At 42.6% G+C, this 23,874-nt stretch overlaps 1 protein-coding gene across 16 annotated transcripts in view; it reads left to right on the top strand.

Annotated features, from left to right (window-relative positions):
* Window positions 1–23,874, top strand: part of Eif4g3 (eukaryotic translation initiation factor 4 gamma 3) — a 225,315-nt gene that overhangs the window by 154,932 nt on the left and 46,509 nt on the right. For all 16 annotated transcript variants that reach the window (XM_050150849.1, XM_050150839.1, XM_050150803.1 and 13 more), the window contains 4 exons: window positions 10,411–10,499; window positions 16,054–16,297; window positions 19,224–19,357; window positions 20,601–20,720. In XM_050150849.1, coding sequence (XP_050006806.1) covers window positions 10,411–10,499; window positions 16,054–16,297; window positions 19,224–19,357; window positions 20,601–20,720 — 587 coding nt within the window. The remainder of the gene's footprint in view (window positions 1–10,410; window positions 10,500–16,053; window positions 16,298–19,223; window positions 19,358–20,600; window positions 20,721–23,874) is intronic.

Genomic DNA, 23,874 nt, shown 5'->3' with positions numbered 1-23,874 from the left:
AGAAGTCATTGTTTTTTACCGCAGCATGGTATTCTAATGTGTATATATTCCACACTTTCTTCATCCATTTTTCCATTGAAGGGCATCTAGGTTGTTTCCAGGTTCTGGCTATTACAAATAATACTGCTATGAACATAGTTGAACAAATGCTTTTGTCATATGATAGGGCATCTCTTGGGTATATTCCCAAGAGTGGTATTGCTGGGTCCAGGGGTAGGTTGATCCCGAATTCCCTGACTTTAAACTCTATTACAGAGCTACAGTAATGAAAACAGTGTGGTACTGGCATAAAAACAGAGAAAACAACCAATGGAATCGCATAGAAGACCCAGATTTTAACCCACAAACATATGATCACCTGATTTTCGATAAAGGAGCTAAAAGTATACAATGGAAGAAAGAAAGCATCTTCAACAAATGGTGCAGGCACAACTGGATGTCAACCTGTAGAAGAATGAAAATAGACCCATATCTATCACCTTGCACAAAACTCAAGTCCAAATGGATCAAAGACCTCAATATCAGTCCGAACACACTGAACCTGATAAAAGAGAAAGTGGGAAGTATCCTATACATTCTTTTCAAGTGCACATGACAAATTTACCAAGATGGGCTTCGTTTCGGTTCATTTAAAAAGTCTCTTGTTTGTTTCTTTGTTTGTTGTGTTTTGTTTTGTTGGAGATAGGGTTTTGCTGTAGCTTTGGAGCCTGTCCTGAAACTAGCTCTTACAGAACAGGCTGGCCTCGAACTCACAGAGATCCGTCTGCCGAATGCTGGGATTAAAGACATGCGTCACCACTTCCCGGCTAAAAAGTCTTAATAAAGTGTTCTAGTTGGGCCTGTAAGTTGGCTCAATGGTTAAAGGTATGTCTCGCCAAGACTGATGACCTGCTTCCCTCCAGAGACCATATGGTGGAGAACCAGCTGCCACAAGCTGTCCTCTGTCCTACGTGCACAATCAGTATCTTAAATTCCTTAAGCTTTAATTTAGAGCAGGTGTTCTCTCTTGCCATGGAGCAATTTAGTTTTGAAATCATCGAGAAAACCACTTCTGCAATTCTTTCCAGCACTTAGAATCCAGACACCATTACTTCCTGGTAGGTCAGAGGAAAAGCCAAAGGGAAGTGTACAGACATTTTCATCTGTAGCAGAATGAGAAGCCAGCATGGCAGGTTTTCTGGAATGTTTCTCGTGCTGTTTGACAGCATTTGTTGTAAATTTATTATGAACAGTGGGTATTTATTATCTTACAGTTTTGTGGGTCAGAAGTCCACAATGGCATGCACGGGAGCTTCCCAGAGGCCCAGATCTCTGGGGTTCTCATGGGGGAGCCTGTCCTTTGCTTTCTCAGTCACTGTTTCCTGCTGTGCAGTCCTCCTGCACACATCTCCCTCGGTCCTCCTGCCTTCTTTACCTTAAAACGCCTTTTTGGTTATTTGGCGATAATGGGTTCCTGTCCATCTGAGGATGCTTGATTTTACCACATCTGCAAGGGCACTGCCATACATGATGTCGTAGGGCTTTGATATGAGCATTTTGAGTGATATTATTCTGCGTAGTATATTGCAGTGCTGATTATTTAGATGGAAAAAATGTATTTTGTTTTGGTTTTTCAAGAAAGAATCTCTTTATGTAGACCTAGCTGTCCTGGAACTCTGTAGACTGGACTGGCCTCAACTTCAGAGATCCATCTGCCTCTGCCTCCTGAGTGCTGGGATTAAAGGTGTGTGCCACCACCACCCAACTAGATAGAAATTTAAACCAATAATTATATATATTTTGAAAGAATAATATCTTCATAGTTTTGGTCTCAGCATCCACCTTCAGAAACTATTATTAAATTCAAAGGAAGGGAAATAAATGAAGATAAAATTAGCAAAATTTAAAAATAGAAAATACGAGGTGTTTATTGAAAACATCAATAGAATTCACCTAGATGTCACCCATTAATTAGCCTTACTGAGGAATAATGTTAGAGCAAGAAGTAAAAACTCTTAGTTAGATCTAGTTATCTATTTTTGGTAGAACATCAGGCTGAACCTTTCGTTTTTATTATCCTATTTTTGTTTCCGAAGCTCAGCCCTGAAAAGCTTTAAACTGAACATGAAGCAGTTACCAACCTCACAGGAGCCTCAGAGGCAGCATCCTGAGTGCTTCTCTCCCAGGCAGCGTTCATGCATCTCCCCATTGATGAGATTCTTTGCAGTTATCTATGCAGTTGCCATTTGTGGTGGGTGTTCTTGTCTTGTTTTAGACAAGCCCTTGCTGTCCTGGAATTCACAATATAGACTAGGTTAACCTCAAACTCACAGAGAGCCACCTGCCTCTGCCTCCACAGTGCTGGAATCAAAGACATTTGCCATCATGCCCTGCAGTCTTCACTGTAAAATTTCTCTTTTCTCACTCATATTATCCTTGTTTCCAAGATAAATCGATATTTTTTTTTCTCTAGAATCCCACGGGAATTTCTGAAACAAACAAAAATGTCACTGGGGAGGACAAAATAATTTACACTGCCTAAAGAAACCTGGTAGAGAGGCCCAGAGGTTGGGAGTGTGAGGACTGTGATTTAGTGCTGACTGAAGGGCAGAGAGCTAAGAAGAAAACTAAAATGAGGAGAAAAGGATGGGTGAGAAGGGTTGAAAGCCAGGTGTCTAGGGTAAGAACTCTGTGAGAGTTCCATTGTTGGAACATTCTACTCTGTTTATGTGTACGCCTGTGACAATGAGTTGCCCCTCTTCATCAGGTGAAATGCTCTCTCATTTTTATGTCACTTGAGCCCTGAACCCTGTACTCTGAACACACTGGTCCAAACTAGAGGGGAATGCACACCGAGTCCTGAGAGTGGAAAGGAGGAAAAGCATCCTTCTGTAATTGAGGCTCTCCTGGCAGCCACACTCCTAATTCTTATTACCAGATTGCGACAAGAGAGTGAAGTCTCTTCACAGTCTAAAGAATTTACAAGAACACAGAAAAGCAGCAAAACCACTTCATTATTAAAGCTGGTGCTGGGCTGAGTTCCCTAGGAAGCTCCTGAGAGAGACCTCAGAACCTAAGAACCTGCAGCCCTGACCAAACGACCTGGCTTCCACTTGAATCCACATGCTGAAAGACAAGGACAAGCTCCTTGTCCTCTGACCTCCATGAGCTATGCTCAAGTCAGCTTAATGAGCAAATTAAAAATTAGTTTGATGTAACTCTGACATATTGTATTTTGTGCTGATAATTGGTGGCTGTAACTACCCTAAGGGATAGTAGCAGTGGTAGCACTTGCCTTCTTGCAGCAAGCTTTTTTTTTTCTGTGTAGGCCAACATGGCTTTGTGCTCCCTGTGTCCATGCTGGTCTTAACCATGAAGTTGTACTACATCAACTACCATGTACCATTCCCTAAACTGTAGTTCCCCTTACTTCAGCCATCTCGTCAGGGACCAACCTTGTTCATCCTGAATTGCAGTGACCTTCTGTTAGTTGCTTCTCTTCAAATGAAAAGCACAACTCAGGTCTTTATGACAGACAGGTAGTTGCTAGAGCCCGGTACCTGGGTGAGAAGTCCCATTGTGACAGGGAGACAAAGCTGTGGAGGCTGCTTCTTGACCCTGTGTGTTAATCCTGATGAAATGTCTATCCCTGGGATGCAGGTGTAGAATGGGTCCGATGGAAAGGAGTGAGGACACGATCTTGTGTAGATTGATGGTGCTGACGTAGGGAATGTTCCGGATTCTAGGACCTGCCACCAACAGTGGCTCATCAGAGCCCCTGGATGTGCAAGCCTGTTAACTTCATATTGATAGGAACTTTGCATAGGCTAGTCTAACATTCCATTCTGCTCCTACTTTTTCCTGTCTTTTTACCATTGTATTTTGTGCATTTCTGTCAGTACACACACGTGTGCAACACTTTGTATGGCTGTCAGGACAGCTTGTGGGAATTGATTTTTTTTTTCCCACATGAATTGGGGGGCTCATGAATTGAATTCAGGTTATCTTGCTTAGTGGCAGATGCCTTCATCAGAGCCACCTCCTGTTCCTTTGCTCTTAATTAAATGACTCCGTTTTCTTAGTCGTGTACCTTTAGCTCTCAGGTCTTCTCACTGCCTATTACATCTGAAACCTTAGCCTTGCCCCTGGGACTCGGCACTTTCTTCCCCCAGAACACTAATATAAGCTAAGGTTAAGGCCCATTCGGTGGAGCCAATGTGAGCATTGTTGTTCTGATTAGCAAGGTGTCCTAGCCGCTGGGAGCCAAAGAACACCACAAAGTCAGGTAAGCCTGGCGCTTACAGCTCTGCTCCAGGGGAAGGTTCCCCAGCTGCAGGTGTAAGAGCTCTACTCCAGCAGGGGAGGGTTTTCCCAGTGAAGGTCCTGCTCCTGCCAAGTGTTACATCTCGGCCCACTAGGAGAAAGTGTTGATGGAGTGTAACAGCTCTGCTTTGGCCTGGCTCTGGGCAAATGCTAAATCTGGGCTCCAATCTGGCGAAAGTGTCACACACACACACACACACACACAACAAACCGCTTCAAGAGATTTATTGGGAAGGAAAATTCCAGGAGCGTGACTACTTCTAGGGTGAGAAACAGCAGCAAATTGAACAGGGTTTGGAGCTTATATAGGATTTCTTGTGGGCCTAGAACTTTCAGGGTGGCTAGGGATTGGTGGGATTTCAAGCCCATGTTTGAGTCTACTCAGCGGCAGGGTGTTTTTTCCTTGGCCCTTTTCACCCTACAGTGAATATGTAGTAATTTTGGCGGTTGGTTTGTTGGAACTTTCCACAAAAGTTCAATACATTAAAGGTTTAGATTCTTGTTTTATTTTAAAAATTTTATAAAAAAAATAGCCAGACTGTAAACTAAGCATGAAATATATATGTAACTGTTATTTCTATCTTTATGGGGGTTTTTTGTTTGTTTTGAGATAGTCGTAGTGCTATTTTGTTTGTGATCTAACAAAGAAAGATTGTCTGAAGATCAGAGTGCAGAGGTAAGACACTAGTTAGCCATAGAAGCCAGGCAGTGGTGGCACTCACCTTTAATCCCAGGATTTAGAGGCAGATAGATCTCTGAGTTCAAGGCTACCTTGGGCTACACGAGATTGAGTCTAAAAGAGAAACATCTTACACAAAAGTGATTCCAGCACTTGGGATCCCACACCTTTAATGCCAGCACTAGGGAAGTGGAGACAGGAGTGCTGTAGCTGGAAGGAGAGAGGAATATAAGGCGGGAGGAGACAGGAGCTCAGGTACAGTCTGAGGATTCGGTCAGAGCTTGCAGTCTGAGGATTTGTAGAGACCTCTTTGGTCTGAGCATTGGTAAGAGAGGTAAGAGGTAAGAACTCTTTGGTGGTTGGCTACTCTACTTCTCTGATCTTTCAGCATTAACCCCTCCCTATTTCTGACCCCCGGTTTTTGTTATTATTAAGAACAACAATCAAATGGAATTTTTCTGTTTAATAACCCTCGCTGTCCTAGAACTTGCTTTATAGACCAGAGTGGCCTCAAAGTCACAGAGATCCATCTGCCTCTGCCTCCCACGTGCTGGGATTAAAGGTGTGCCCTACTGCCCTGCAGCTGTTATTTCCAAATGACAGAGAGAAAATTGGCCAAAATCCCTGTGATACTTCAGGATAAAATGGCTTCCAGTATTGTGCTTTATGGTTGACCCTCTCCCTTCCCCCATCTTGCAAAGGATCATGTCTGAAGTGCATGAGTCAGGCTTCTGGACTCTGCTGGATAATATTTACTGTGCTCTCAACTGTGCAGAGTGTCTTGGAGATGAGTGGAGCCCATTGCTGGGGTGACCACATTCCTAGAGAAGGTTAGCTCACGAGGAAAGGCCTGCCAAGGGCCCAGGTTCAGTGGAAGGAGATGAAGGGGAGAACCAGCTATTGCTACTGTTCTCCTGTCTGCTTCTTGGCCACCATACCAGATTCCTCTGCTTCAGTTGACAATTTCATTGCCTCGGGTTGTTTTGTTCATTTTTTCCCTCACAGATAGTCTGGCAGAGTATAATAGAAAAGTTGTGATGCAAAGTAAAGTTGTTGCTGTGATTTCCTCCTGCTTGGCTCTTAGGCATTTGGGAAAGGAATGTGGGTGACTTTAGAAGAGCCCCCAGAATGTTGTGTGCAGGGCTTGGAGGGCAGTTGTGGTATTAGTGTAGAGAGTGGAACACTGTTCTCAGTACACACACACAGTCAAGGGTAGGCTTGTAGGTTTTGCCATAAGGATGAGAATTTGGGGAAATGTTTGTTACATATTGCATCAAAAAATTTTTTTTCTATTTTGCACATGCCCTGAGACTCTGATCTAATTGAAAGGTCACTAATTGGTCTTCAGGAGGAAGTTCCTAGATGTAGCATTCCGGCTGTGGCATGGTTATAGCCAGCTTTTTCTAGACAAGTTGAAAGTGAGAATTGGCAGCAAAATCAAAGCAAAATTCCCAAAACAGCATTGATGGTTTTGGTGAGTCAGGGACTTAGGATGTTAGAGCCAAGACACTAGATCTGTTAGGAAGAAACCAGAGCCAGGCCTGGTCTGGCCTGCGTTTGGGAGATAAAGGCAGGTGGTTTTCTGTGAGCTCAAGGCCAGCCTGGTCTACACAGAGTTTTAAGCCAGTGAAAGCTACATAGTGAGAGCCTATCTCCAAGTGTGAATGGAGAGCGTGAAGACCAAGAAGCCAAGTACTTTGCCATGAGACTATAGAAAAGGTACCTTGGGGTATATAATGATTTGCTGTAAGGTTTGAGCTTCTTTAAATACTTTTTTTAAAAAAAGGTACCTCAGGGCTCTGACTACAGCCTCTGGAGGTGTTTTCCCACAGTTGGCCACCCAGAGGCCAGGCCAGCAGAACACAGGTTTTTTAACTCTAGTTCTATGGTATCTGGTATCCTCTTTAGGCCTCTGAAGAAACTAGGCACACATGTAGTGCACATACATACATGCAGGCAAAACACTCTTACATTTAAATAAAAATAAACAGATTTTTAAATAAAACTAAACACAAACCAAAATAACTATCTCCTTCGATTGATTTTGCTCTGGTCTTTGGTCGTGTCATTGACCTGTCCAACTAATCGGGAAGCTCAGGTATTTGGGGTTTGTTCTATGGAGCATAATACTCCAGGAGAAAAATGTCATGATTTCAACCACCTGTCTTCTTTGGATACAGGATAAGCCAGGCTCTTAGTTGTTCTTGGCTGGATCTATCGGAGAGCCAACACTTTAGTTTTGCTCACTATTTTAACTGCCTTGAGCTTTGGGGAAGATCATTAATAATAAATTTGGCCATGCTTAGTGGATGATTTTTTTGTTTTGATTGTTTAGTTTTTTGGTTATGATTGTTGTTTTTGTTTTTTTTTGTGATGGGGGGGGTCTCACTATATAGCCTTGGATGGCCTAGAAATCACTCTGTAGACCAGGCTGACTTCATACTCATTGAGATCTGCCTTCCACTGCCTTCAGAATATTGGGATCAATTGTGTGCACCACCACACTGGATGAAGACAGTTTTCTGGAAGAATGCAGCTTGTCTCTAGTAGAGAGACTACGTGAGGAATGTGTTAAAACACAAGTCCAACTTGTTCTCACACCGTTTTTTGGCACTGGGAAGATGCGTGTGCTCTAGGTTTTCATTGACCCAGCCAATGTGGCACAATATTATATAGGGTCTGAATTCTGTGCCTGGGTAACTGGGAGTATGCCTGCTTTAATTCCGCCTCTAATTTCTATTCCAAACCTCCAGATAAGACAGTCTTCTGAACATCTGCTGGTTACGTTCCTGTGTTCCCTTAAGTTCTCATGGTTGTCAGTGAGTCACTTCATGGAAAACTCTGAGAAGGAAATAGTTGTCCTCTGACCATGTAACAGTTTGGAGAAAGATGGGATGATAATGTTGGATGGGTCATCTGTGTTACTTAGTATTTTATGTTTTGATTATGCATGCCTGTAGACATGTCATTCTTAAAGGGAAAAGCTGAGGCATGTCTAGGCTTATATGACTAGGAACACCTCAGGGTTTCTTTTTTTTTTTTTTTTTAAAGATTTATTTATTATGTATACAACATTCTGCCTCCACACGCCAGAGGAGGGCACCAGATCTCTTTACAGATGGTTTGGAGCCACCATGTGGTTGCTGGGAATTGAACTCAGGACCTTTGGAAGAGCAGACAGTGTTCTTAACCACTGAGCCATCTCTCCAGCCCCACACCTCAGGGTTTCTATTGCCTGTACAGTGTTGGCACAAGAGAGGAGACCCCCATCCTTGTCTGGGAAATGTCTGAAATGCTTCTTTCAGACTGCTGGTGCGGCTTACCAATGTAGCATGTGTGGGGTCTGATGCACTGTTGATAGCGCAGATGATAATAACAATTCGCCTCTTTTCCATAGCCTGTTGGGTCTTGTTGAGTGTCCGCACTGCAGGGGACCAGAATAGCGACAGCCTGAGGCCCTGTCAACTGTAGCACCTTCCTCAGCCTAGTTCACCAAGTCCTGGGATCTGAGCCTTGTAGCTCTGCCCCGCCTCCTAACTTCTTCCCTCCAGAACTGATAGCTTCTCACTCCTGTATTTTGCTCCACCCTGTCAGTCATGGTAGAATAGAAGAGCAGTCTTGCGTGTGCAGCACTCAGTTTTTCAGAAGGAAGGGGTATCTCTTTTATTCACTTGCCATTCCAGTGTGCCACAACTTACTGCTTCAGATTCTTTAAGTAACTTTTTAGCCAGTTGAACAAGGCGGCTACCAGTTACTAGTATCAATTTCTGCTGCTTATTAGATTTAAGTGTATTTCATAGCTTATTGGAAGAAATCACTGATAGGTTTTCATGTTTTGTGTTGTTTTTGTTGTTTATAGAAAACTATTTCTGAGTTTATATTTAGCTCCCTCCCACAAAAAAAAAATCATACTTCAAATGTCCTTGCCTTTTCCGTGGATGGAATTTAGGACCGAGTTTAGGCCAATATTAAAACAAATGAAACCTAAAATACTAAGATTTTTCAAACTCTGTATCTCTTAGTAGGGAGAAAGCAAAATGAAAACCCAAACCATTCTGGAGAATTGTTTTAAATAGGCTGTGTCTATGTCAGACCAAAAGACCCATGAGAAACAGGTAACTCCAGAATATATATCCCCACAACTTCTATACTCTGACGAAATGTTTTACCACATATAGGCCGCAAAAGAAAAATAATAGCTGGCTTAATATTTTCTTGCTGAGTGTGATCCCTAAGGAAAAACAGATTAAAGGTAAATCGACCTGAGGTCTGCCGTCACGTTCTTGCAGTGATGGTAGCATGTTTGTGATGGTGGAGTGATTTTGAGAATGTTAATGATCCTAAACAGTTTGTGTGTTCGCAGTACGGCCATGAAGACGTGGAGCCCTTCTACTCTGGGCTTGTGTACTCTGCTTGTGTTTCTGTTGACTTTCCTTAATTCAAAATTCCGCCTATCTTTAGTCCTCTTTAGTGGCCCTTGGGCCTTCTAACATTTTCTGCTCACCCTGTGATGACTAAATTGTAGATAAATTCATATCCGTGTATTGACACAGACGTGGACTCTGTGAGAGACCCATAAGTCTAATGAATATTTTATTTCTTTTATGGCTGTGTTTCTGCCTTTAGTCCTCCACACCACCACAAATAACAACAAGAGAAAAGCCTTTGTGAACTCAATCTTCCATTTAGAATTTTGATCCAATAGAAATACTTGGAAAAAGTTACCTTTATGGTCAGTTTTCCCCAGCACCATGAAAGCCTTGGCCATTGACATTGATCTTAGATGAAGGTGGCTGCCTCCCATAGAAAAACCTTACACAGAGAGCTTGTCTTAGCTGACCTCTACTGGGGATTTCTCAAGGTCACACATTTGCCTAGTAAGACCAGACTCCTAGGTTTAGACTTAGCTCTCCTGCCAGTCTGTGTCACCATGATCTGATGTGCTGGGAACTTCAGCCTTTCAGACCTCAGCTTTGCAGTTCAGAAGTGCATGTACAGACACGACTAGAGGAGTGTCTCTAACTGAAAGTCCAGCTGCTTCAGACTCTGGAGGCAGAGGCAGGTAGATCTCTCTCAGTTCAAGATCTGTCTGGTCTACATAGAGTTGCAGGCCAACCAGCACATCATGGTGAGCTCTTGCCTCAAAAATAACCACCCAAAACAAAACTTTAGGTTCTGAAGTTTTAGATTAGGGGTGTTCCATCCCTTCTGAATCACGTGCCACTAGTGGAAAGCTGAGCTGTGTCTAACACACTTACCTTACATTGCATTAGTGAGGCTACTGCCGTACGAGTGTTCACTTGGCCGTCATCTGGCTCCTGAACATAGGTGATTTTCTCTGTGCTGCTGGGTTTGAATGCAAGGATGTTTTACGTGTTAATCCCCAGCAGACTGCAGGGGTAAGTAACAGAACTGATCTTGTATTTCAGTGCAAACCATCACCACTGCACCAAAGACATGGAAGAAAGTGAAAGAGCGAACCCAAACCCCGGATGAGGTGTTAGATGCAGAGGCAGAGGTGAGTGACAACCCCCTTGAGCTTCTCCCAAGACCAGTGATATCATTTCATGAAGACATCTTTCTTTCTTTCTTTCTTTCTTTCTTTCTTTCTTTCTTTCTTTCTTTNTTCTTTTACATGACATTATTCATTGCTTCAAACATGTATGTTAATAGTTACACATATTTTATGAGTAAATAATATACATCTATAATACATACATGCAATTATACATATATCTTTATATATATTAATATTTACAAAACTTCATCCCTACTAAGATATTCCAGATACTTTGTATGACATTTCTTTTCAGCTGGTCTGTTAAAGTACATAACCACATGTTGAAAAACATGCTCATGTATATGTAACTTATATTCTTTTTTTAATTTTTTTAAAGATTTATTTATTCATTATATACAGTGTTCAGCCTCCATGTATGCCTGCAGGCCAGAAGAGGGCACCAGATCTCATTACAGATGGCTGTGAGCTACCATGTGGTTGCTGGGAATTGAACTCAGTACCTCTGGAAGAGCAGTCAGTGCTCTTAAACTTTGAGCCATCTCTTCAGCCCCCACTTTCTTTTTTGTTTGTTTGTTTGTTTGGGGAATTTTTGTTGTTGTTGTCATTTTGAGACAGGGTTTCTCTGTATAGCCCTGGTTCTCCTGAAACTCACTCTGTAGACCAGGCTGGCGTCGAACTCACAGAGATCCGCCTGCCTCTGCCTCCCGAGTACTGGGTGGGATTAAAGGTGTGCACCACCACCACCACCTTGCAACATTTGGCTTTCTTGAGATAACATTTTCCAATCAGATCTTGGTTTATCAAGCTAAAAATCTAATGTCGGGAGGGGGGGTTGTTTTTAAGACTTTTGATAACATGTTTGATTTCCTTGAATAATTGTTGCTCTTCTGTGAAAATATTTCTTATAAATAGTTAAGTTTGGTCGATTCTTCCTAGTTAGGAACTGTGTATTTAGGATTTTTTGTGGTTTTATTTGTTGTTTTGTGTGTTGTTTATGATACGTCTACATTTGTTTGAATCTGTATATTGAGGTACATGCATGTACATTAGATATGTATAAACCATCCATATTGGATCTCTTACTCTGTCACCTCATCCATAACTTTCTAGTCCGTCACCACTAAACCTGGAGATGAGCTAGCTGGGCTGGTTACTGAGTTCCAGTGATAGGCCTTTCTGTGCCCTGGGGACCCAAAGTCAAATGGTTCCTTGTGCCTAGCACTTCGTAGTGGACATTCCCAGCTGGCTTTCTTGATAGTCCCTTAAACTCTTCCGTTCTTACATGTTACTGAAGATACTGTATGATTACATTTTAGGGTTACTGTATTTTTCTAAAGGAAGGGGGCATATTTACAACTTAAACTTGGACTGGGGAGAGAGATTCTCAGCCTCACTCCATTGAGTCAGCTTGTGTTTGTGTTTGTGTACCTGCATTTATGTCATGTTCATGTGTCATAAAACAGCCCCGTGGAGTCAGGTCTTTCTTCCACCTTTGTGTGGATTCTGGGGATCCAACTCATGTCGTCAGCCTTTCAAGGCACGTGTTGCCTGTGGAGGCTTCTCGCTGCCTAAGGCAGCTTTCAAATCATTCTATGAGGCCGTTGTTTCTATGAAAAACTTGGTCTTGTTCACAAAGCTAACTGTATCCTTTGTTGCTTCTGCAGTCCTATTATTTTCATTACACGGCGCTCTGTTGATGTCACAGTGAGTTCCCTAGCAACCACTAAAAAGGTGTATGGATGTGACATCATTGTGCTGCTGAGGGACAAGATTTAGCACTAGGTTAGAGAGGTATAAGTTGTTGGTTCCTGCCTTGAAGCTTGCTGAGAAAATGATGTTCTTGCAGAGGATAAGATACTTCCTAGAGGCTGGGGAGTCACACACAGTCCGGGTAAGGCTTGAGTGGCGCACGTGGGTTCCTCTGAAGACATCACCGGGTTTGGCTCATTCACTTGAGTTTACTCTTTTCATGTTGTGCTCCGGACCCATTTCTAAGAGTTACTGAATACTGAAGGGATGAACCTTCACATACTCATTGTTTTCTTTAGTGTGGATCAGGATCTCTTCCTTTTAAAATGTTGTGGTACTAATATTCCCACCACAACCCTTGAGGCCACACAGTGTACACACTGTGCCAGTGATGAAATGTGGTTGTGTTCCAGTAAACTTAGTAATGTGTATTGAAATTGGAATTTGTATTTAAAAGACACATGCTCTTTTTGGTATAGCAACCGTAGCAAGAATAAAAATTATCCTTAATTTGTACAATTTATGAAAGCAGTTTGTGAGCCAGAACTAGACTGTGGGCAAGAGTTTGTTGTAGCCCTGTTTTGTCGTGCTGTGGGGATGTGAAAACTGCTTTGGTTCCTTGCGAAGCAGCCACTTACTCTCTAACCACACAGTGTAAAATTGTAAGTATTGAGGCTAGAGGTGTGAGAGAATGGGCTGCTCTTCCAGAACACCCTAGCATCCGTAGTGGGTAACCCATCACTGCCTATAACTCCAGTTTTAGGGATTGATAACTTCTTCTGGACCCCATGGGCACTGCACCCACATGAATGTGCACGTACACACTCACAGAAATCAAATATTTTTATAATTTTTAAAATATTTTCTCCTTTTCATATAGTCTTCATTCAGAAATTGTAGTCCTGTGCTTTCCTAATTTAACAATCATTAGAGCAGTGTATTAAATACTAGATGCTTTTACCTTAATTTTCACAGGTAGTCTCACCCTTCCATACATTATTTTCTCAGCCTTTAAAAATAATATAGTTAAGGAATAGTTAATGTGGGACTACATATTGGTGTTCATACAAATGTTTTGTTCAGTCATTTACAGCCTTAAAAAATGTACATGAAAATACACTCATTTGGTGGCACACACAGGTGGATCTCTGAGTTCGAGGCCAGCCTGAGCTATAGAGTGATAGTGTGTGTTCCAGGACAGTAAGGCCTACACAGAGAAAGCTTGTCTTTAAATAACCATAAATAAATAAGTAAACAAACAAATAAATAGGAGGAAAAGAAAATACTTTAAAATTGCTCCTTAAGGACCAGCAAGATGGTCTCCTCAGTGATTCTGTATCCTCCTTACATTGGGGCTTACTATTCATGCCACAGGTGTCTTGTGCTTCTTTTGTGGTTACAAATTGAATTTCCAAGTGTCAAGTCTGTGTTTGTATGTGATTGCCTGCTTCTGGTTTTAGGAAATGACTTTCACCTCTACACTTTACATGAACGGGGCAGCTTGTTTGTGTTTTTTGTCCTGCCCAGTACCCCACACCTATTTAACCCCAAAGAAAATCACACATAGGTCTCCATAAATTATAAGCTGATTGGCCCATTAGCTCTAGCCTCTCATTGGCTAACTCTCACATCTTGATTAACCCATTTTTCTGATCTATGTTAGCCATGTGGCTCAGTACCTTTTTTCAGTGGAGTAGATCACATCCTGCTGCTTTGGTGGTCTGGGCAGTAGTGGGAGGACTCAACTTCCTCCTTCCCAGAATTCTCCTGTTCTCATTACATCATTTCTACTTCCTGTCTGCTTTTCCCGCCTATATTTCCTGCCTGGCCAATCAGCGTTTATTTGAAACATGGTTGACAGAATGTAGACAGTTCTCCCACAAGGTCTTAAGTAAGAATTTTTAAAACTGTGATATAGACCAGGTGGTGGTGGTACATGTCTTTAATCCCATCAGTCGGGAGGGAGGCAGAGACAGGATCTTTGTAAACTCAAGGCCAGCCTGGTCTACAAGAGCTAGTTCCAGAACAGCCAGACTGTTGTGGGGGAGGAGGGAAGAATAGTGATATGGTCTAGTGATAGAGCCTGTGGTTCCCCCTGCTGGAAGCTGCAGCAGTGGAATCTCCTGGATGACCTGCACTGAAGTGGAAAGTTGTAACTCAAGATCATTGTCAGTGTACTCAGAGCATGCTAAAGTGCCAGGTGCATGAAACTGAGGCCCTTCTCTTAACCATTAGCTTCACCCAGTCTTCTTTTTGCAAAAGTTGAAAGTGGCCTCCTTGAAAACAAATCATTTCCAGTTTGTTTTCTTAGAAGTTGATACCTACATTTGAGAGTTTAGATTGCTTGCTTGCTTTTTTGTTTTTAGACAGTGTTTCATAGATCACAGACTAGCCCTCAAGTCTCTGCATGACACCTGCTACTGACTTTAGAAAGTTTTCTATGTAGCTAGGATGACCTTTACTAGTAAGTGGTATGTATGTTATGTAGGTGTATTCCTTTTATTGTTGTTATCTTTTGTTTCTGTTTTGTTTTGTTGAGACAGGGTTTCTCTGTATAGCTTTGGTACCTGTCGTGGAACTTGCTCTGTAGACCAGGCTAGCCTCAAACTCACAGAGATCTGCCTCCCAATTACTAGGATTAAAGGTGTGCGCCACCACTCGGCAGGTGTAGGTCTTTTAGATCATCCATATCTATTGATAAAACGCTAAAATGTGTTTTTCCTTGTTATCTGTTATATTGTAGGAAAACATTGCTAGTATTTTTCAATACTTAATTGATAAAGTAAAAATGTTTGAGTTTAACAAAATTGATTTAACATGAATCAGATAAGGTAAAGCATCCTGTGTGCAGGACAGTGTGCTATTGCAGCAGCTCCGTTTGCTTATCTGCCAAGTACCTTCCGTCGGAACCCCTTCCTTGTGAGTGCTGGTTGGGAAGGATTGTATTCAGGGTACCCCCTTTACCAGACACTTCACTTTACAGAGAACGCTGGCTCAAGAGTTCAGCTGCTCATGAAGACCTTTGACATCTTGTTCAACACCAAGACTTTTGGTAGAAATGAACTGAGGAATAATAGTTTCTCCTGGCCTATAAAACAGACTCCCAGAAAGACACTGTTCTGAGATTTTTTTTTTCTGTAAATGATTCTTGTGTATGTGTATTCTTTATATATGCTCTTGGATTCTAACAACAGATTTTTAACTACCTATGGCCTCTTTGTAAAGTAGAGTATGATTATAGGACTCTAATTCAATTCCCCAATACTGTTTCAAAGCTAGAGGTGTGTAGGAGCCTCTGCCCTCTAGTGTCTTTTGATATGTGATGAATTATGGTAGCAAGAGGAACATACTTGCTTAGATTTCTGACCTGGATTCTTTCATGGCCATAAGCTTTTAACAATTAGTAATTCTTAGCTGGGGATGGTCTACTTGGGAGGCAGAGGCAGGAGTATTCTTGATTTCCAGCCTGGTCTATGTAGTGAGTTCCAAAGGCAGCCAGTACTACACACAGAGAAACCCTGTCTCAAAAAAAGGAGTGAGAGAGAGAGCGAGAGTTAGCAGTTCTCTCATGAAGCCTTTACTATATTTAGCTTCCATTGGCCCCAGCTTGAAGCATTTCAGTAGCTGTCTGAATTGTCTGTTGTGTGGTGACTGATGAAATGGTTCTTGTACCGTGTGCTGAGTCCAGATACTCAGCTTGAGTGGCATGTTTCCCTGTGTTTTGTTATTTTTGTTTTGATGGAGTAGTGCATGCTTTTGTTATGTATATTTCATGTGAGTTCTGTGTTGCCTTGTGCTCCAGCCTAAAACTGAAGAGGAGCTTCCAGATGACAGAGTACTTGAACCTGAGCAAGATAAAATGAACCAAGGGTTTCACTTTGAGAGAGACCCCTCTGCCCTGAAAAGAGTGAAAGCTGGGGAAGAAAATGGAGAAGCTGAGCCTCTACGCAATGGTGCCGAGAGTACTTCTGAGGGGGAAGGAGGTGACGCCAATTCAGGCTCTACTGATAGTTCTGGGGATGGGATCACCTTACCATTTAAAGCAGGTAAGTTGTCCCTGGCTTCCTGTGTCCTTTCATGGTTTCTTCCTACGTGGTCTTAAGGAGATGTCTCCACAGAGAAATACTCATTCTAAAGTAAGATTTACAGGACAGATAGGTTAGCCTAATATGGCGCTTAGTGACTAGTAAATCTAGAGTCCTGTCCCAAACCTTACTGCCCGAGAGCAGCTGCCAGTGGGAATCTGTAGCACAGCTTGAGGAAACGGGGCTTTTCTCTTTGTGCGGGTCAAATGTGTATTATATTGTAGTGGTAAGCAGTGCCCTGAGAGTCCGGTTTCCCCTGACTGAACTGACTCTTAGTGACTGAATGCTTGTACAGACCAGCCAGGTCGAGTGGACCTGCATAGTGAGGAAGTGCTGCAGAGTTGGGGTCATGAGCTCTGGAGGGTCTCACTCACAGCCGGGCACCGTGGGTGCATACAGATCCTGTCCTGGCATGACGGAGGTTTGATCTGGTCTCAGCACCTCAGTAACCACTGCATGCCTAATTGCTGTGGGACATTATGGAGGGCCTTGCGGTCAGCTTGTGGAGAGGTGGCTCCTTGCATGAGGCGTTTGGGATTGGTGAAAAGTTTTCTTCCACTACCAGTGCAAAGTAAAGTTGCAGAGTTAGAATGTAAAAATGTGAGACTTGGAGATAACCCAGGCCAGGGCTTTTCAAACCGCTGCATTTAACTCTGTGTACAGGCTGCAATTGCAGAGCAATAAGCAGTAAAATTAGAAAGCATAATAAATGAAAAATGTTGCTATGGTTTTTTTTTTTGTCGTAGAAGTAAGTGTAGCTCTGAGAAACTTACTTTAGTTCTATTTTTAACTTCATGAAATCCTTATTTCTTCATTAACTTATTTGAGTCAAGGTCTAGTTATGTAGCCCTGTCTGTCCTCATACTTGTGCCGATCTTCCTGCCGCAGCCTAACGAGATTGATTATAGGCATCGTCCACCACTCCTGACTTTTTAAAAATGATTATTTATTCTTGGGCAAATTAATAAACACATACAATGCATCTTGATCATATCAACTCTCCAGCTCCTTCCTCTCACTTCCCCCAGGTCCTGTGAACATTTGTGTAGTCCGGAATGTTTGGAAGCCACTAGCCTATATTTCCCACCTTGAAGTACTAATTTTTTAAATTTTCATCTAGGTTTTAATGCTTGGAAAATGTTCTACTACTCAACTGTGTTGCAGCCCTATTTTTCTTTTCACTTTTGAGACTGTCTGCCATGATGTCACCCAGGCTACAGCAGAACTCACTCTGTATTCCAGGCTGACCTTGGCTTGCAGTCCTTGTGCCTCAGCCTCCAGAAGAACTGGGATTACATGCATATACTTCCCCAAGTGGCCTGCTGTGTGTGGTACCACTGCTGTGGCTGGGCTTTTTGAAATCATGGTATTACATTCGTACTGCACATTGAATTTTGTAACTATTAAACAAAAAAATCCATTTGCCTAAAAACTTCTTTTTAAACTTCAGGAACAGTATTTCAGGTACAGTCTTATACCAGATCACTAAACACTGACCACCGGTGACCACCAGCCTGTTCTGCACAAATTGTGATGACAGTACTGTCATTGCCCAGTTGCAGGGTCCAGCTCTCTGACATCCTTTGACTTTGTAATCCAGTGTGTAGCAGTAATGGTTGGGAATGGGGCGGTTTAAGCCTAGGACCCAATAAATTACCTAATTTTTAGTAAATTAATTAATATAAAATAGATTGCTACACTGGCATGATCTGGGGCTTGATTCTGTTCTTCTTCCCCTCAGGGTTTCTCTTTGTATCCTTGGCTGTCCTGGAACTTGATCTGTAGACCAGAATGTCCTCAGACTCAGATCTGCCTGCCTCTGCCTCTTGAATGTCGGGATTAAAGGCATCCACCACCACCACTACAGCCTGGGGCTTGTTTTCAATGAGTTTTGTCAAAGAAGGAAAGGAGAGAAGGAGATAATGGCTTGCTTTTAATGTCCAATAAAATTTCATATAGAATTTTTCTAATTTTACATAATAAAGGTAAGGTCAGGGGTCTGGAAATGGCTACACCCTTAAAAAGACATACTGATCAGAGTTCAATTCCCAGTCTTAACCTCACACAACTCACAACTGCCTGTATCTAGGGGATCCTATTCCCTCTTCTGGCCTCTGCAGGCCCTGCTCTCATGGGCACAATCCCACACACAGACACATACATACACATAATTAAATGTTTTAACTGATTTTTTTTATAAGGGTGAGGTTATATAGTTCATATAGTACAAATAGAAAGATGACTTCTATGGCAAACTACTAATTCAAATTTCCTAATAAAGATGAGAGCTAAGACAGTCCTGGTGGTTCACACTTTAGCCCCAGAAGTCTGAGCTGAACTCCATAGTGACACACTGTTTCCAAACACACAATGACATTTTCACTCAGAACCTGTAAGTCAGGGCATTGTAGAGGAAGGGTGTGGGTACCCTCAGCTTTCTTCAAATTAAGCTGAAGACAAAGAAGAAAATCTCTATTCAGCTGACTAGATTTTCATTGTCTGAAGCAAACTGTTTTTGTTTTGTGTCTTTTTATTTACCTTTTCTTTTCTCTAAAATAACATTTTTATGTGAGCAACCAACCATATACCGACCATGTTCCCAGGAAACTACGTCTTACCCGATTCCTACGGTCTTCTTGGCTTAAGGTTTATTTACTAAAAGCACTACTACTACTGTATGTCCTTATGAGACTGTCCAGAGGTTCTCGTGGGGATGTGTAGAAAGTGCTTACTTCTTGCTTTGGCTTTCCTAGTTTTGAAAGAGCCAAGACTGGTTTGGAGTGTTCATTCTTTCGGCTGTCATCCTGTGCTGGCTTTTTAGCTGTCTCCTTTGTTTCCTTGAGGAGGTGTTGAAACAGGTTTGGACAAACGGTTTCTGCTCTTTTAGAGTCCTGGAAGCCTATGGATACCGAAGGCAAGAAGCAATATGACAGGGAGTTCCTACTGGACTTTCAGTATATGCCTCCCTGTATCCAAAAACCAGAGGGGCTGCCTCCCATCAGCGATGTGGTTCTCGACAAGGTAAGCCGCATGCTCGGGAGAAAGCCAGGTGGTCTGAGTGCTCGTGTGACAGGTGCAGTATGAGCAGCTCTTAGGGAAATGCTTGATCATCAGCATCCAAATACCACATACAGTGCTTGAGAACTAGGTGTTCCCAAATTACTTTCTTCTTTAGTATATTGAAAAGCATGTTTAGGCCCCTTCTTCAGTACTGATTTTTTTTTTATTGTTGTTTCTTTTAAGTTTTATGTGTATGAGTGTTTCACTTGCATGTATGCTTCCAATGCCCAGTGAGGTCAGAAAAGGGTGTCAGAGATTCCCTGGAACTGGAGTTGAGGATACTTGTGAGCCACACTGTGTAGGTGCTGGTAACTGAATCCTGGTCTGCTGCAGGAATAAGTGCCCTTAACTACTGAGCCCTGAGTGTTGGTTTTTAAGACTGTATTAATGTGTCTGTTTATTGTTTATTCTTCTAGTGATGGGATAAATCCTTCTGTAGGTGGAGGAGACAAGGCTGCATTCATAGAGCTCTTTCCCGGGTTCTAAACTTTGACATGGTAGCAACAAGGAGGGGTCAGAAACCCGAGGAGATAGCTACAAAATGAAGCTTCACTGGCAGGCGACATAATTCAGATATTGTGTATATAAAAATTGTCTTAATAGTTACTTAAAGTGATTAAAGTCCCTAGACCTTTGCATTTAGATAGACATCCCTCCTATTTTGAATTTTTAGTATGTATTTCTTAACTTTATGTCTGTGGGATTTTGCCAGCATGCTTGTATGTGTATCACGTGTTTGCCTGACGTCCTTACAGGCAAGAAGAGGGTATCAGATCCCCTAGGCCTAGAGTTCCAGATGTTGTGAACTGTCACGTGGGTGCTGGGAACTAAACTCCAGTCTTCTGCAAGGGCAGCAAGTGCTCTAACCATTGAACCATCTCCCCAGCCCCAGCTTCCTTCCTCTTTATATTTGGTTTATATGGTGCATGGTGAAAATTATTAAAATCAGGGCTGTTTATTTTAAAAAGAGAGTAAGGGCATGGGGTGAAGCATGGGTAAAACCCTCGCCTCACAGGTCTAATGCCGATCGTCCCTGGAGACAGCCACTGACATCCTAGTGGCTCAGGAGCTAATTCCTTTGGTGGAGAGTCCAGGACTTACCTCGTCAGCTCACAGCATCACAGAAGTCTGTGGTAACTTTCTGGCCCTGAATGAACGGGAACTTGTGTGCTTTAAGCTTTTTTGTGCTTCTTCATGTGTGCAGATCAACCAGCCCAGATTGCCAATGCGAACCCTGGACCCTCGCATTTTGCCTCGCGGACCTGACTTCACCCCAGCCTTTGCAGATTTTGGAAGGCATACGCCTGGCGGAAGAGGCGTGCCTGTAAGTGCCTGTTCCTACAACAACCGAGTCAGTTAGAAAGCTCTGGTAGACATCTTGTCTGAGGACAGGAAGTGGTGTCATTCAATTGTATGTTGAGTCCTGTGATCAAGAAGTAGAAGAGGCAAAGACGACCCTCCATAGCGTCCTTATGAATATCAAAGAAAAACACAATGCACCTCTGCATGCCTTTTTCTGTACTGAGTTGGTCTGGTCTTTGTCTCTGACTTCTCTATTGAAGTGGCCTGTACATACTTTTGCTGTAGCACCAACCTTGGTAGGATTCTGAGACATCACGGTCACCTAGAGTGTCCAGTGACACTCAGCTCATCCTCTCTGACTTTGTTTCCTCAGATTTACTAAGTACAGAGCAGGCATGGATTGCCAGTTTTGGAACTGAGCACAGCCTCAGGCTGCACTCTACTGGTGGTGATGTCTGTGTCACCCCTAAAGAGTTTACCTATAGGGGTGTACTGACTGGATCTTTTTATTTTTTAGACATGTCTGTGGTGATGTAGTTTTTGTTTGCTCTTACTTACTTTAGGCCATGAAGTCGAAATTTAGACAAATGACAAGTGTAGTACCGGTAACCTACAGGTTGTCATATACACAGTGGCAGGCTTTTCCGAGGAGGAGTTGGCATCCCCAGGGGATCTGCGCTGGGCATCACACTTGCCCCTGCTTACTTCTTCGCAGAGCTGCAGATGTCTGGGATGATTGGTTATTCTCTGGCTGGTGACATCTGTGCTACTCCCGTTTTGTTCAGTATTATTGTCCATAAGTCACTCCTGAATGTTAAAGATTAAGGTGCCTCCTTGCCATGTACCTTCCCAGTTTTTATTCCCAGCTTTTTCATTGTTTTCCAATAGTTGAACCAGAGGAAGCAGTGTAAGTTGAGGACAAGCTGTATCTTGTAAAATAGTGAAAACAGAAAATGAATAGAGAGAGGTGCTTAGTTGGTAAAATGCTTACCACTAAACCTGAGGGCCTAAATCAGTTCCTAGAATGGAACTCATGTGAAAAGCCAGGTGTAGACATGATAGTGCTCACCTATCACCCCTGCACCTCGTTTTTAGTCTGTCATAATCACGGAACAGGATCCCATGTGTGGGTTCAAATTATATATGTACATGGATGGGTGGGATGTAAGTCATTCACTATATGAAACTGTTTTTAAAGAATATATATACTTTTTCCGGGCAATGGTGGCACACGCCTTTAATCCCAGCACTCGGGAGGCAGAGGCAGGCGGATCCCTGTGAGTTTGAGACCAGCCTGGTCTACAGAGCTAGTTCCAGGACAGGCTCCAAAGCCACATTGAAACCCTGTCTTGGAAAAAAAAAAAAAGAATATATATATATTTTTAATACATACTTTAAATTTGATGATTTATAGTGTCAGTGGAAACTGCAGCTCTCATCTTAAACTCTAGTAAGAGTTTATCCCAGAGCCAAGTATGAGTGGTCAAGGCCCAGGAGAACAGATCCAGGTTTCGTCAAATATCATATTCAAACTTAGTGGCAGTTTTGTTACTTTTTGTACTAACAGCAAAAGAGTATCATTCTTCAAATATACTGGTGGAGATTTTAGGTAGGGAGTTATAACCAAGCAGGGAAATTGTGGCCTCGGGCCTCACAGGCTGTCGGATGACATTCTTAGCCCCTCTACTAGTGGAAGCTAGTGCTTTGTGAGTACATGCCAAGAGAATTGCCTAATGGTCACAGGGATGTTAGGTCAAACACGGAGATGGACAATAAATGGCATAATAAGGAAGCCAGGACAATGTGACTTGGGACCTGTGACATTCAGCTTTCCAGGTTCACAGAAGCTCAGACATCAGTTTGCCTTGTATGTGACCTTTTAACCCCAGGGTGACTTCCTCTGGGAATTGAATGAAGCATGTGGAGAGATGGTGCAGGTTATAGTCTCGAGGTCTGCTCACTATTGTTTGAAGTAGTCTTTGTAAGTGACTCTCTTCAGATAAGAGTCTTTGTTGTATGGGGTCCATGTGTGTATGGTGCACATGTGTGACAGGGTATGTGCCCGTGGTCATACCTGAGTTCCATATCTAGTGCCCTTCCGTATCACAGTTGACCTAACTTTTTGAGACCGTATTTCAGCTACACGGGCTAGCAGCAAGCTTCCAGGATCACCTGTCTCCGCCCCAGTCCACCATCACTGAGATTACAGATATGCTTTGTCACGTCCATGCATGCCTGTCTTTTACATGGGTGCTGAAGATTCTGAACTCCAGTCCTTATCTTGTGCAACCTGCTCTTTAATACCCGATCCGTTTCCCAATCCCTCATTCCATGACTTCTCCGTGACTTTATGTCATTTCATTTTACCCAAGTGCATTTGTTCTGAATATCCAAGTATGTGTTAGATTGAATGTCTGGAAACGTTGTTGTTGAATTATATCCACCAGATGGAAAGATAACTTACCCACAGGATCTGCCTCAGGAACATCATCTGGATCATGAAATCTAGACTGTCTTTGGCTGAGTGAGTGTCTTAACAGAGTTGTTTGACCTAGATCTTATGTAGAAGATTCATTTGTAAGTGAGTGTCCTTAGAGCCTGGTTTAGCAACTGTCCCTGATGGAATTTTCCTAGTCTTTAGTGTCTCTCAGTTAAGCCATATTGTTTTTTGTTTTTTTGTGCATTGGTGTTTTCCCATAGATGTCAGGTCCAATGAAATGGAGTTATAGACAGGTATGAGCTGCCATGTGAGTGCTAGGATTTGAACCCGGGTCCTCTGGAAGAGCAGTTGATGCTGTTTACCACTGAGCCGTCTCCCCATCTACTTGTTTGTTTATAATGTTTGTGACCCTGTCATCAGTGCTGTGTCCTTACTTGTTCTTCTGAAAATCTCAATGGGGATTCAGACTTTTATTCTGATGCCCGCCTGTCACTACCATTCCTAGTGCGTGATTGATGACTGGTACAAGACAGTTGCCTAGTTTGGCAGCAGTCCCAGAAGAGGGTCCAAGGAAAACCTAGCTGGTGGGCCAGTGGCTCCAAACCTCAAGGAAAGTGGCTTTTTCATGAATTTGTACCCTAAAAGTTGGGCGTCAAATGTAGCACAAATTCTTATTGTACTTAATAATAAAAACCCAGAGTCAGATATTAGGGGGTGAAAACTGAAGGATCAGAGA

Source organism: Alexandromys fortis, unplaced genomic scaffold, assembly GCF_014885135.2.
Source record: "Alexandromys fortis isolate MF-2015 unplaced genomic scaffold, M_Fortis_MF-2015_v1.1 scaffold_26, whole genome shotgun sequence".
Taxonomy (NCBI): Eukaryota; Metazoa; Chordata; class Mammalia; order Rodentia; family Cricetidae; genus Alexandromys; species Alexandromys fortis.
Note: the sequence above shows the minus strand (reverse complement) of the source record. Positions and strands in the feature narration are given on the sequence as shown.